At 40.3% G+C, this 15,197-nt stretch overlaps 1 protein-coding gene across 3 annotated transcripts in view; it reads right to left on the bottom strand.

Annotated features, from left to right (window-relative positions):
* Positions 1-15,197, bottom strand: part of LOC147526178 (transportin-1-like) — a 68,816-nt gene that overhangs the window by 27,674 nt on the left and 25,945 nt on the right. For all 3 annotated transcript variants that reach the window (XM_086630147.1, XM_086630146.1, XM_086630149.1), the window contains 5 exons: positions 13,416-13,522; positions 12,222-12,355; positions 9,558-9,639; positions 8,741-8,863; positions 5,011-5,129 (listed from right to left, as the gene is read on the bottom strand). In XM_086630147.1, the coding sequence (XP_086486273.1) occupies positions 5,011-5,129; positions 8,741-8,863; positions 9,558-9,639; positions 12,222-12,355; positions 13,416-13,522 (565 nt within the window). The remainder of the gene's footprint in view (positions 1-5,010; positions 5,130-8,740; positions 8,864-9,557; positions 9,640-12,221; positions 12,356-13,415; positions 13,523-15,197) is intronic.

The raw sequence follows: 15,197 nt of genomic DNA, 5'->3' as shown, positions 1-15,197 counted from the left end.
CCTGGTAATTATGGGCCTGTCAGTCTTGCTTCAGTGCCTGGTAAAATTATGGAGAAGGTCATTCTGAGAGTTATTGAAAAAACACTTGAGAGACAATGCAGTCATTGGTCATAGCTAGCACAGGTTCATGAGGTGAAAGTCCTGCTTAACTAACTTAATTTCCTTTTATGACAAGGTCACCCATCTAGTTGACCAAGGGAAGCCAGTAGATGTGGTCTTTTTTGATTTCAGCAAAGCTTTTGATAGCGTCTCTCACAGTATCCTTCTGGACAAGATGTCTAACACACAGCTAGACAAGTCCATAATACATTGGGTGAGTAATTGGCTGACGGGTCAGGCTCAAAGAGTTATAGTAAATGGGGTTACATGAGGCTGGCGGCCAGTCACCAGCGAGGTTCCTCAGGGCTCAATTTTAGGGCCAGTGCTCTTCAATGTTTTTATAAATGATCTGGATGCAGGAATCAAATGTATATTAAGTAAGTTTGCTGATGATACTAAACTAGGAGGAGCTGTGGCCTCCCTTGAGAGTAGAGAAGCCTTACAGAGAGATCTGGATAGACTAGAGAGCTGGGCAATCACCAACCGTGTGAAATGTAACAAGAGCAAGTATTGGAGCCTCCACCTGGGATGGGGTAAATCCTGGGTATACATACAAATTGGGGGACAGGAGGCTGGAGAGCAGCCCCACGGAAAGAGCTCTGGGGGTTTGGGTTGATGGCAATTTGAATATGAGTCAACAGTGTGCCCTGGCAGCCAAAAGGGCCAGTCATGTCCTGGGGTGCATCAAGCACAGCATCGCTAGCCGGTCAAGGGAGGTGATTGTCCCCCTCTACACTGCACTGGTGCAGCCCCACCCCAAGTACTGTGTGCAGTTCTGGGCACCTCAATATACAAAGGACATCAAACTATTAGAGCATGTCCAGAGGAGGGCGACCAAGACAGTGAACGGTCTCGAGGGCAAGACTTCGGAGGAGCAGCTGAGGTCACTTGGCTTGTTCAGCCTGGAGAAGAGAAGGCTGAGGGGTGACCTCATCACAGTCTACACCTTCCTCAAGAGGGGCAGCAGAGGGGGAGGTGCTGATCTCCTCTCTCTGGTGAAGAGCAGTAGGACACGAGGAAACAGAATGAAGCTGCGTCAGGGGAAATTCAGATTGGACATTAGGAAAAGGTTCTTCACTGAGAGGGTGATCAGTCACTGGAACAGCCTCCCCAGGGAAGTGGTCATGGCACCAAGCCTGTCAGAGTTCAAGGAGTGTCTGGATGACACTCTTAGTCCTACGGTTTAGTTTTAGGTAGTCCTGTAAGGAGCAGGGAGTTGGACTTGATGATCCTTATGGGTCCCTTCCAACTTGAGATATTCTATGATTCTATGTCAAAATAACACATAAATAAAGCAAGTTGGTTTTCAGTTACCTGGGCCATAATTTTGGTTGTAACCATCCCCTGCCAAACAACAAAAAAACCCAAATAAAATACAGAAACAAAAGCTTCGCCTGATAACAAAAGCTAGTACCTTAACCATACTCCATTTTATGAGATTCATCAATACTTTGTAATCTGAAAAAGCCTTAATTTCTAACTAGAGGTAGTCAGATGGCACAATGGAGTTTTTCCACTTTAAAAACAGGATGTTTTTCTACATGATGAAATTTATTCTGAAGCATCTTACAGAAATTAAGTCTAAAGCTTTTCAGCAAGAACTCAACCTCCCAAAATACGCTTGATAAACAAGTTATTAAGTTGGCTCTCACAAATAGTATTTGTCACTTTATTTACCTGTGGCTGAAGAATCTACCTCACTACTCTTAAGGATGGAAATCTAACTACATTAAGCACTCCTATTCTTCTGTGATTACTTCAAGTATCGTCCCTTAAGACAAGTCCCCAACATTGCAGAGATCTCGACATTAGTCAAGTTATTAGTCTATATTAGAACTTTTCTTAGTTATTAAACCGATTATGGCCATGGGAATCCAACAGTACAATAAACACAACAGTACAGTAAAAAAAAATACTAGAGAGAAAAAAGTCAAATAATTCAAATAGCATCTTTACTACAAAAATAAATCCATAAAAATAAAAATATGCATTACAAGCGAAATCAAACTAATACTGAAGTCACCATGGACTGACCTAGCACCAGTGACAGACTTGATCCCTGTATATTCTGCAGCTAAGGAGTATTGTTCCTGAAGGTAATCAAGCCAGCAATAATAATCACACATCTCAACGGCACGTTACATTCTGAACTTTTAGAATCATAGAACGGTTTGGGTTGGAAGGGACCATCTAGTTCCAAGCTCCCTGCCATGGCCAGGGACACCTTCCACTAGACCAGGTTGTTCAAAGCCTCATCCAACCTGGCCTTGAACACTTCCAGGGATGGGGCAGCCACAACTTCTCTGGGCAACCTGTTCCACTGCCTCACCATCCTCAATGTAAAAAATTTCTTCCTTAAATCTCATCAAAATCTCCCCTCTTTCAGTTTAAAGCCATTGCCCCTTGCCCTATCAATACATCCCTTTGTCAAAAGTCCCTCTCCAGCTTTCTTGTAGCTCCCCTTTAGGTACTGGAAGGCTGCTAGAAGGTCTCCCCAGAGCCTTCTCTTCTCCAGGCTGAACAATCCCAACTCTCACAGCCTGCCTTCACAGGAGAGGTACTCCAGCCCTCGGATAATTATTGTGGCCCTCCTCTGGACTCACTCCAGCAGCTCCATGTCCTTATGTTGGGAACTCCAAAGCTCAATGCAGCACTGCAGGTGGGGTCTCACGAGAGTAGAGTAGAGGGGCAGAATCACCTCCCTCGACCTGCTGGCCACGCTGCTTCGGATGCAGCCCAGGACATGGTTGGCTTTCTGGGCTGCCAGTGCACATTGCCGGCTCATGTTGAGCTTCTCATCCACCAACACTCCCAAGTCCTTTTCCTCAGGGCTGCTCTCAATCCATTCTCCGCCCAGCCTATACTTGTGCTTGGGATTGCCCCGACCCACGTGCAGGACCTTGCACTTGGCCTTGTCGAACTTCATGAGGTTCTCACAAGCCCACCTCTCCAGCCTGTCAAGGTCCCTCTGGATGGCATCCCTTCCCTCCAGCGTGTCCACAACACCACACAGCTTGGTGTCATCTGCAAACTTGCTGAGGGTGCACTCGATCCCACTGTGTTGCCAACAAAGATGCACAGGCTCCAAAACTGACCCCTGAGGAACACGTCATCACTGGCCTCCACTTGAACATTGAACCGTTGACCACAACTCTTTGAGTTCAACCATCCAGCCAATTCCTTATTTACAGAGTTGTCCATCCTTCGAATCCGTGTCTCTCCAATTTAGAGACAAGGATGTCATGCAGGACAGTGTCAAATACTTTGCACAAATCCAGGTGGATGATGTCAGTTGCTCTTTCCTTATCCACCAACTATTCTTACTTTTTAATGAAAGAATAATAAGTATTTGGATTACCACTCATTCATTAGCATTTCTGCAGCATACTTCATGAAGTATGTAGGAGCTATGTATTTTATAAGAAAGCCTACAGGAGCAAAATGGAACAAGATATTAAACAAACAGGTTTTTAGAAGATCTTGTCTCACTTAATCTAATATCAAAAAAATTTAAGATTATCATTAAGTATTGGCAAATTTATATAGCTCCCTAGTCAAAAAGGACTCACCAACAAACAAGTTGCTTTCAAGAAACATGACGTTGAACGATGAGAGATATGTAATGTTACTCTTATCTGTTTTTATAGAAATTTAAAAGCTTCTTAAAAAACCCACAGTAACTGAGAATGAAGCTGCTGCCATGTAAATGTTCATGTAGGCCAAAAGAGGTTTAAGTTTTATACTGAGAAGGTGACTAGTATTAATATGTGTGTTGGGAAGGGGGTAGGTAGAATCAAGAACTGTGCTATTATTCTTTTGTCTATTGAGCTGTAAGAGTTAAGTAAAAACATTCTAAAACTTAAAAATAATTTCTCATAAAATTGGTTCTCCTGTTTTAAACTCCTATTCCTGTACTGCTACAGTAGGTGTTTTAATCTCAATTCTTTGATTTCTAATTGCTTATGAAAACTGAAATTTTGACACCTCCCTTTTTTTTTAAAAAATTGCTTTACATCTAAAATGGTCATATTTGCTGAAAAGAATGTGTCTCCTCTCAACATCTTGACTGGAAGAACAGAATCACAGACAGAACTGCTATAATATTTACAAAAAACTTACATGCATATGTCAAAAACAGTCTGCATGTACTGGAAATACTGAAGAATTCCTTTCCAGACTAATCTGAAGACTTTTGCAATAAGAAATAAGTTACGAGCACTGTTGCAGACATGCAGATGTTTAAATCTCAAACACGGATACTCATTCCCATTCAATCAAGGATCTACATTTTAAGGCTTAGGATAACTTTTTGAAACTTACAAAAAAAAGGTTTTGAAACTTAAAAAACTACTGTCAGTCTGAAGAAGTATGAAGAAACACATTATACATGCTTTCTTTAAGTTTAAATTGCAGTGGCAACTGATATGAAATTGATTCCTAAATCTAAATGATCTTATAATTTTATTATGTTCTTTATAAAGATGGGGAACCCTTGGCATGACTATGCACATAGAAACATTGCACAGAGATTCTCACAATAGTAGTTGTCAAGACAACACGTTCGTGGTACACTAGATATTACAGGCAATGTCACATGGAGATGTTTAAGATTAAATGCACATTAATATACCTTTGCATCCATCTGATGCTTAACAGGTTGTTAAACTCGAGGTAAAGCACCAGTGACACAGTTTAGGTTGCTTCTGGAGCTGAGTGAAATCCTCAGAAATCTTTTCAGTGACCTCTTTGCTACAGTCATTTTTAATATACAAAAGAACGAGCTACAGGAAACTCCTTCTAAGCATACAGCAAGCTAGATACAGTCTCTATAAGAGTAACGAGGAATAAGTCAACTGAAGTTTAAAGATGACCATTTCAAAATAACTAGGAGTTGTAATTCTTAATACTTACTTAGTAAGATGGCGACATAATACATCTTTACAAATTGGCTGTTCAGCCAAAGTCAGCCAAAACTCACAAGCCTCCAAAGCCACATTTTCATCTTGGTCCTGGGTCCTTTGAAGCATATACTACACAATATAAAAAAAATTGCTTGTATAAGATATAAGTTTTAAGTGCCCAGAAGCAGCTATCAACATTGCAAAGTGTGTTTGCAAAAACAGACTATGCTACCAGAGTAATTTTGTTTCTTTAGGGCAAGGGGAAGAAACAGATATAAGAGACTACTTAAGGCTATGGTAAGAATAAGCCAAGAGACTTATTTCTTAATGCAAGATGATTCAGATTCTAAGTTTCTTCACTGCTTAAGTGAGAACATTATTACCAAGAAACTATAGACATATAGACAGACACTCAAGATAATAAACAGGAGTTTCCCGAGAACAGGTTGGGTTTTTTTTAATTATTATTTTACCACCACCCGCTTTGCCCTTTTGAATAAAAAGGTACAACTATACACTTAGTAAGATGGAAATACTTTTTATACTCAGTACCATAAAAAAGCTTCCCTTTCAAATCTTGATTACCTGACACGATGCAATTAAGTAGAACCCATAAAAGGGAAAAAAAGTCTCACTTTTTTCTAGCATGAATGGTAATTCAGAGATTCAGTATCAAATCTTTAAGCTTGCTGTTAAAATTTAATCACCCTTAAACAAAAAATAATCCAATACCTACATAAACAGAAAGACTAAGTATATCACTGCTACATCAGTTTCTTATACATGACTGCCAAAACAATTTAGGGAAGATGCTTGCAACTTTCAAAATAGTAATTTCTACATTCTTCCATGCCGGTCCTTATTTCTGAAACAGTTGGTTCTTCCACTCATTTTAGAAGCCTCATAGAAGTCCATGCAGCTACCTTTCCTCACACATGGATTTAAAATGAGCAAAAGAAATCCTTCTTAAGAATACCATTTTGTTCTCAAAATTAAATAGAATAGGGTGACCTATATTATCCTTACGCATGTCAGGGATACAAGATTTGTCACAAACACACTCCTTCCTACAAAACTGCACTAAATTGCAAGTGTTTCCTGAAGGGTTACTACTGTGATTAAGAACTCACAGTAACAGACATACTGCTCTATTCTGAGTTGTCAACAGATTACAGCTTGGAAAAGTTGAAAAATGTCCTACTCGTTGCAAGCAAGGCTTTATTAATGCACCTGAAGCGATTTTGGCATTTTTCCCACTATTTTGTTGTATCCAGTTATTTGCCACAAAGACAAAAACAGAATGACAAAAAGTCATCCCAACTCCCCTGCCATGGGCAGGGACACCCTCCACTACACCAGGTTGCTCAAAGCCTCATCCAACCTGGCCTTGAACACTGCCAGGGATGGGGCAGCCACAACTTCTCTGGGCAATCTGGTCCAGTGCCTCACTACCTTCACAATAAAGAAGTATGGGAAGAGTATTTGAAGGCTTGTTTTGTTTTGTTTTTAAATATCATCATGTCAGATTTTAATAAGTACTTTTAATGATAAGCTATAAAGTTCTACCGACTTTGGGCAATGGAAATAGTTGCTTCATAACAATAAATTACAAAATAGAACAGGAAGATTATTCAGAGCTGGTTTGCGTACTCTGTAACAGTGTTGTCTTAGTCTTGTTATGTCGAACCATCGAGAAAAGAATATCGTGATGCACAAAGCATTAAGAACACATCCTTTGAGCAGTAACAGATGTCTTTATCTGAAGAAAGCAACAGGATGCACACAATCTTATGACTTCAGCAACAATCTGAGTTTGTGTGTTATAACTTCATAACATCAATACATTATTCATTCATTACAAATAATCTCATTATGCATTGTATAATAAAAAGTCAGATCTTCTATTGAGAAAGATTTTAGGAGCCATGTGTTTGGCTACATATGCTCTATGAACATACAAGTGCCATCTAATAACTGAAATTCGTTAGGTCAGTGTACTCCTGACATATCCTATTGTCATGTTCTCAGACAAAGGAAGGAGAAAAAAAATAAACCACCACAAGAAATACACACATCTGCTTCTGCTCACCTGGAAGTACATGCTCAAAAAAACCACTGAAATCCAAACTCAACCATTCCTGTATGGTCCAGGAACTTGGCAAGAAAGTTAATACTAAACCTGTCTGCTTCAAAAGCATGATACTAGTGAAGATCATCTGTCTTAGAATCACTACTGGATCATTAATATTCTTAACTACTTTAAAAGTGATTCTCCGTAAGCATTAAAAAAAACATCATGTGAATACAAGTTTCTCTCTTTTTAAGACTTCCTTCAGTTAGAGCAGCCACCATCAGCAGCATTCAGCTCAGAGGATTCAAGCTTCAAAGGGGCAAACCCAGACTCATTTGAATGTTGAACAATAGTCAATTCTGGGATATTACATTTGCACATACCAATATATATACAGGACTAGGAAAAATCAGTAACAGTAGTTCCAAAACTGGGGAGAAAAAAAAAAAAAATCTAAACTTTGTTAGAGAACAAAAATTCACTACTAATGTCTTTTGTAGAGAAGCCACCTAATAATAGTTTTCCCAACAACAAAATGCTGGATACAATGAGAATACAATCTTGGATCTTCTGGTTGGTGACACCATTTCTACCTGCAAAGTCCAGAAGTTCCTTACTGATCTTAGGAGGATGAAGAGCCAGAGAAGTTATCACTTGTTGACAATATAATCTCCAAAGCTTTATTCTCTCTCAAAAAAAAAAACCCAAATCCAATCAAACAGAAGAAAAAAACACCTCAAGTACCAACAATCCCTACGTGCCCTGTGTTACATGAGAACATGTCTGCCAGGGTTGGTGTCATGGAATTCCAGGCAACACATAGGAAGACTAGACAGCAGGTCAAGGCTGTCATGGGTCATCTCTATTTTATGCCTCTCTAATGCCTTTGTCCAGGAGGAAAAAAAAAAAACAAAAACAACAAACAAAAAACTTAAAACCCTCTTTGTGTTCTCTAGACCTAGTCCTTATAGAATTTGACACTGGGTTATGACCCACTTGTTCACATGAAATCTGCATAAGAAATATACTGATCTTAGCTATATTTCCAGTCTAGCAAGTAGTGTATGTAAAAGCTACCTAGAAACTGTCAGCATTTCCCAGAAACATGGAAATTACAACTCAAACAGCTGAGCAGAGAAAAACCAGCTGATTGGTCCTCTGATAGGCAAGTCTGCACTAATCTAGAATGATAAAGGAACTATCAAATGTCACTAATCTCTACAACTGAATGCAATGGTAGACAGTTTTGTTAGTAGCTCAAAGAGCATCTCAACTATATAAAATAACGTTCCTTATCCTTGTTGTGGTCAAAAGATCCAAAAAAGGTGACAGCTTCAACGGGTAAACTGTAGCAGTATCAGTCCTAGAACTAAGATTTTTAACATGATCTTCTCACTTATCAGGCCTGGCTGCTCCATTGTATAGCTGATCCTGGCCATTTTAGGATCAATTAACTTAATGAAGAATGAACAACTGCCATATTCATTATCTGTCAAATAAAACATCAAGTTGACAATTAGCTAAAAAGAAACTTTTGCAACCTCAATCTTGAAAGAAAATGAAGAACAGACAAGTGCAAGAGTAACATATCTGTTCTGATGAATGCTTTTGTTATTATTTCTGCAACCCCAAACATGTTTCAGGATGCAATCTGGGAAATGAGACTCACCTCAACTATACTAATCATATGAGGAAGCAGGCGATCCATTCGAACTTCCAGCAACATTACCAGAGCACGGCAAACATTTTTGCGTACTTCAGGCTCCTCATCACCAGCCAGTGCAAAAAGATTCTGTTGGAATGTAGTACCAGTTGAAAAGCCTTAATTCATCCAGTTCAACTTGTATTTAAATTGACATTACTAGCAAACTAAAGTATGCAAATATGTACTTCTGTACCCTCCCATCCCACACCTCAGAATACCATATTATTTCTTGAAGACATACGGTTTAGCAAATGAGCTCTTCAGACTCTCAATGTGTATTGCTACCCAATGTTTTGGTCATGTGTACATTAGACACAAGAACATTATTTCCTGAATTATTTTTTTCCCTAAACATTAATGAAGTTCTGAAGCTAGAAAACTCCTTCAGTACATAACAGCAGTAAATAATATACTCTAGATAACACAAAATATCACCCTTCTAATCCACATTCAGTAGTAGCATTCAGAGAGACCCATTGTCAAGACTCAGTGACATGATGATCCCCATACTGAACTCTCCACAGGTAAGTGACAGACTGCTGCCAGTACCTTTATGCAACAAGAGTTTCCTCTATTTATGTAAAGGAATCGTCTTTCAAAATACTATTTCTTGGGCTGAGAGAGTGCTTAGACTAATGCGAGCATAAGCATACAGAATGAACTTGGGAAGTCAGCAACGTGGAGTTTGGAGATAGTGGTAGTTGTAAAACACTATTCAAAGCTCTTGATAAATCAGATACGCAATTTGACTTAACTCCTCCAACCAAGAATGCACGCTCACCTCAATAAAAGAATCTATGTGCAACATAAGAGCTTGAGTTCTGTTGATGATAAATTGATTGACGCATGCAACAGCATGAGACCTACAAATGGAACAGTTAAAATAAACATTTTTCATGACTTAAACATTTTCTAAACTGTACATAGACATCAAAAACATTAGTAAGCAAATCATATTGTCCAAGCATCTTCTAGAGGCAACAGGGAACTGATCTGCACATCTGTATTGCTACCAAGAAAAATTACTAAACCGTATTTTTAAATATTGCCTTATATTCTGACATACCTAATAAATAATTTAAAATAAAGTATTCAGTAAATAAAAACCAGAGCAGGATGACTATACCTGGCACATTTGTTCTGAACAGTATGTAAAGATGTTCTTTTTCAGTATAAGTACAGGCTGGGTGGAGAATGGATTGAGAGCAGCCCTGAGGAAAAGGACTTGGGAGTGCTGGTGGATGAGAAGCTCAACATGAGCCGGCAATGTGCGCTGGCAGCCCAGAAAGCCAACCGTATCCTGGGCTGCATCAGAAGAAGTGTGGCCAGCAGGTCGAGGGAGGTGATTCTGCCCCTCTACTCAGCTCTCATGAGACCCCACCTGGAATACTATGTTCAGCTCTGGAGTCCCCAGCACAAGAAGGACATGGAGCTGCTGGAGCAGGTCCAGAGGAGGACCACGAAGATGATTCGTGGGCTGGAGCACCTCTGCTATGAAGACAGGCTGAAAGAGTTGGGGCTGTTCAGCCTGGACAAGAGAAGGCTCCGGGGTGATCTTATTGCAGCCTTCCAGTACTTAAAGGGGGCCTAACAAGAAAGCTGAAGAGGGACTTTTTACAAGGGCGTGTAGTGACAGGACAAGGGGCAATGGCTTTAAACTGAAAGAGGGGAGATTTAGATTGGATATAAGGAAGAAATTCTTCCCTCTGAGGGTGGTGAGGCACTGGAACAGGTTGCCCAGAGAAGCTGTAGATGCTCCATCCCTGGAGGTGTTCAAGGCCAGGTTGGATGAGGCTTTGAGCAACCTGGTGTAGTGGAGGGTGTCCCTGCCCATGGCAGGGGGGTTGGAACTAGATGATCTTTGAGGTCCCTTCCAACCCAAACCCATTCTATGATTCTATAAATATCACAGCATACAAAAAGTGAAAGACATTGTTTAATGTAATAAGGAAAAAAGGTTTTTCTCCATCTTTCCCAACTCAAATGAAATACTAAGCTTATCTTTCCACAAGTGCGAGTTCATGCTTTGTTATATATTTTTCTTAGTGCACATCTATTTTCAGTGAGTTGCTAAATCTTATTTAAATCCTATCATGATATATTCCTAGTTATACTCTTCCTTTTAGTCTTCACCATGTGCTAGTGTTGGCAATAATTTCCGCCTCTAAGTTGTAGAATCTTTTGATATAATTTTCAAATAGCAGTTCAAAAAACACACTTCACAGAATAACACAGAACCATTGAGGTTGGAAGGGACCTCCAGAGGTCGTCTTGTCCAACCCCCCCTGCTCAAGTAGGGCCACCTAGAGACAGTTGCACAGGACCACATCCCAATTGCTTTTAAATATCTCCAAGGATGGGGACTCCATCACCTCTCTGGACAACCTGTGCCAGCATTTGATTGTCCTCACAGTAAGAAAAAGTGTTTCTTGATGTTCAGGCAGAACCTCCTGTGGTTCAGTTTGTGCCCACTGCCTCTGGTCCTGCCTCTGGGCACTGCAGAGAAGAGCCTGGCTCCATCTTTGCACCTTCCCTTCAGGTATTTATATACATTGATGAGATCCCCTGAGCCTTCTCTTCTCCAGGCTGAACAGTCCCAGCTCTCTCAGCCTTTCCTCATAGGAGAGAGGCTCCAGACTCTCTATCATCTTCATGGCCCTGCACTGGACTCTCTCTAGTAGCTCCGTGTCTCTCTTGTACTGGGGAGCCCAGAACTGAACACAGTATTCCAGGTGTGGCCTCACCTTGAGGGTAAGGGGAAGAATCACCTCCTGTGCTGGCAACACTCCAGCCCAGGATACCATTCATCTTCTTTGTGGCAAGGGCACATTGCTAGCTTGTTTCAGGGTAAAAGCTACTGTTCTTGTTGATAAATATTAGCAATAACAAGTTAATTCTGGATCTTCTATCCTATACTTCTGTTACTTTGGAGAGATTAATACTGTATTAAAGTAAAAAGATGTTGAACTCATTTAATTTGATCCAGCTGAAAGATAACAAGCTTTCTAAGTTTTGGTGCAGTTAAAAAAAGCAGAAAAATGTTTTTCTGAAAGAACTCAAAAACTATTATCAGCAAACAATTTTTTACTCTCCCATTGCTGTAGTCATTACAAAATGAATGCAAGATAGTTCTTTCTAATCATAATATGAAATTCTAACCGCAACACTGAAATTTTCATAATAATATGCAAAATCTTAAACAGTTCGATTTTCAGACAGATTCTAAGTTTGGAAGATGTATAAAGAGGTGCGGCTAATCTATTAAAAATAAGCAGATAAGTGTGGAAATTACTGATGCATGAAGTCTCTGTGCCTTCTCGCGTTTGCACATGCAGGATCATTTAAAAAAAATAAGCATGTTTTAAACTGATCTACAAAATATCAACCTCGATGCTCATGTAAATAAATTTTTAACAGGTAACTTTAGTACAACGCCTAAACCTACCTTATTTTTGGACTGTTGTGCTTGAAGAACTGCAAGAATTTAGGTATCATGATATTGAGTGGTCGGTCCAATACATCGCTATCTAAAATTTCAGCAGAATCTTCACATATCTTCTGAAGAGCACCAAATGCACCCTGTTTTAAAAAAAAAAATAACAATAATAATAATTTAAAAAAATGTTCTTTTACATTTTGAAGAAAGCAACATTTCAGGTTTTGTACAGAACAGGTAACTTTAACACAACACCACAGTAAATGTAGCTAATTAACAAAGTAAATGTAGCTAACTAAATATGGAGTTAAATTAAAACATCCTTAAAGGCTTTTTATTTAAGCACTTTATACAGTCATCTGTAAGCTCTCAAGCTGGATGAGTCTATAATAGAGGTGATAATTTTAATTTTTAGCATTCAATGCTCATTTATTCAATCATATTTTTTAAAATGCTTAAAAGCAAGATCTTATTTGAAAAATAAATGATAAGTTGCAGAAGCATCCAATTTAATTTCATATACTATTTTATTTCCTTTAATGGTTTGTTATAGGGCAAAACAGAACTCTGGACATGATGGTCAATTTGAGTTTCATTTTCAAGTTTGTTTTTTTTTTTTTTCTTTTTCTCAAGAAAGCAGCACTAAAACACTACATAACAGCATGACATCTTGGACCACTGTAATATCTCTAAAGATTATTTTATACAAAATGCTTCACACACTTATGGAGACAGCATCAAGTATTTATTTTCCTTCATAAACACAGAACAAAAAAGTTAATTTCACACTAGCCTGATATAGCAGTGACAGATCACATTCCCAGATTAAGTTATAAGAATAATGAACAACACTACTTTACATAAGAGAAAATTCAGGGTCAACTTGTGATGCCCAATCTTTTAGACATTATCAAAGTGGTAACTTTAGGACACTTCTCAGCTGAAATGCTATGACTACTCATCTACAGTCTTATTCTGCTTTTATGCAAAGAAAACAAATTCATTTGAATGAACACTAAGAACACAGAACGCAGGTAGAATAAGGAGTATCAAATTTGAGCCACTGTTCTCTGAAGAGATTATATACATGCATATATACACGCACACACAAAATACTATACATATATATAGCATCTATGAAAAGAGACAAAAAAAAAATAATCAAATTTAGATGACAATCCATTTCAAAATCAGTCTCCTTACCTCACAGGTATTGTAATCTTCAGAATCCAACAGGCTGCAAAGCTTTGGTAAGAGTTCAGGCCAATTCTGTAACTCCCCTTTTGAAGCAATGGTTGTTATCAGAATGCCTAAGTGAATCAAAGGAATAAAGGAAACAAGATCTCATATATCTTCACAGGTTTCACATCAATTTTTCTCATTTTACTCCTCTCAAAGATCTAAAGAGTTAAGAAATTTCTTGTTTTATTAAGAGCTGGCAAGCATAAAAAGAGGAAGTACGTTTAATTACAAATGGTATTTGAAGGGCTTTGAAATGCAAAGGCAGGTTGTTCCTTCCTGCTACCATGAAGGGCTCAGATGTGAGAAGTCAAGCACAAAGTCATTCCAGTTAAGGAAATAATCATGCCCAAACACTGCAGGGCAGGTTCTGCTCTAAGTTGTGATAGTTTGATGTGTGGGGGGGGTGTTCTGGTGGCAGGGGAGGGGATTTGCTCCCTGTGCCACCAGATCTGAGTCCCATCCCCCCCGGGGGAGGTTGAGCCAAATTGGCGCCTCTGCGAATGGCCCTATTTAAGTTGGGACAAAGGGGCGGGAAAGGGCTCTTTGCTCAGGAGCGAGGAGAGGGCAGGAGGGCGCTGCCCTCGCTCCCGGCTCCCGGCCGGGCGGCTGCCCGGGCCCGGGCCGGCGCCATGTGCTCAAGATGGCGCCGGGGGAGCCGCATGGGGGGCTCGGGAAGCACCCCGCTCCCGGGGTGCCCGCCGGGCCGAGCTCCCCCAGAGAGCATTAAGATCTAAGAGAAAACAACCACAACGACCGGGTCAGCCAAGATGGAGCAGGAGGAGGTGTACTGGAGCTGAGGCTTCCCTTGCAAATCGGTGTGAGATGGCAGGCGGCCCCCCTGCAGCCAGGGTGTACTCGGCGGAGCAGCGACCCACTCGTGGCCCGTGGAGAAACCCATGTCGGGAAGGAGATGCCTGAGCCCAGGAGAGGTCGTGGAGCAGGGGATGCGCGACCAGGTACTGTTGATAATGGGGCATGGAATGCACGACGAGGTCGTGGAGGCATCTGGAGACCGTGGGACGACCCACGCCGACGCGAGTGGCAGCAGCTCCCTAAGAGGCCGAGACTGGTAAAGCCCGAACTGGTGCGATCCATGGGGAAGGATTGCAATCCTGCGGGCAGGACTTACTTTGGAAAAGTTTGGGAACTTTTTCTTTGTGAGTAGGGGATCCACCGAAGCAAGGGAAAAATGGTGTAAAGACTCCTCCTCCTTTAAGAAAGGAGCGGCAGTGAACAACATGGATGAACTGACCTGTACTCCCCCATTCCCTGTCTCCCTGCGCCGCTGGGGGGAAGGCAGAGCCAGGAACGAAAGGAAAATAGGGGGTGGGGAGGTGTTGTTTTAAGATCGGGCCTTGTTTTCTCTTTTCTCCTCTCAAGTAACCGGTTTCGTCCCCTTTTGTCTTTTGTTAAGTAACTGTTAATAAATTGTTTTGTTTTATTAAGAAAGCCTGAGTCATGTTTTGCCCGAGACCATGGTTGGTGGGTGCTCCCTCTCGGTTCTTGTCTCGACCCTCAGTCCAAAAAAACCACGACATAAGTTTACTAAAAACTGTACAAATCTTGACCTCCAGTAAACATAGAGTATCCACCTCAAGTCACCTCTTTATTATGATATAAAAGCATGCACATGGGAAACTGTCATTTAATAAACTTATAACCCAATAGTAAATTATGTATTCACAACTTTACTATGTTTACACAAAACATTAAGGACACATTCTGAGACTGAGATACCTACTA

Source organism: Tauraco erythrolophus, chromosome W (assembly GCF_009769465.1).
Source record: "Tauraco erythrolophus isolate bTauEry1 chromosome W, bTauEry1.pri, whole genome shotgun sequence".
Taxonomy (NCBI): domain Eukaryota; kingdom Metazoa; phylum Chordata; class Aves; order Musophagiformes; family Musophagidae; genus Tauraco; species Tauraco erythrolophus.
Note: the sequence above shows the minus strand (reverse complement) of the source record. Positions and strands in the feature narration are given on the sequence as shown.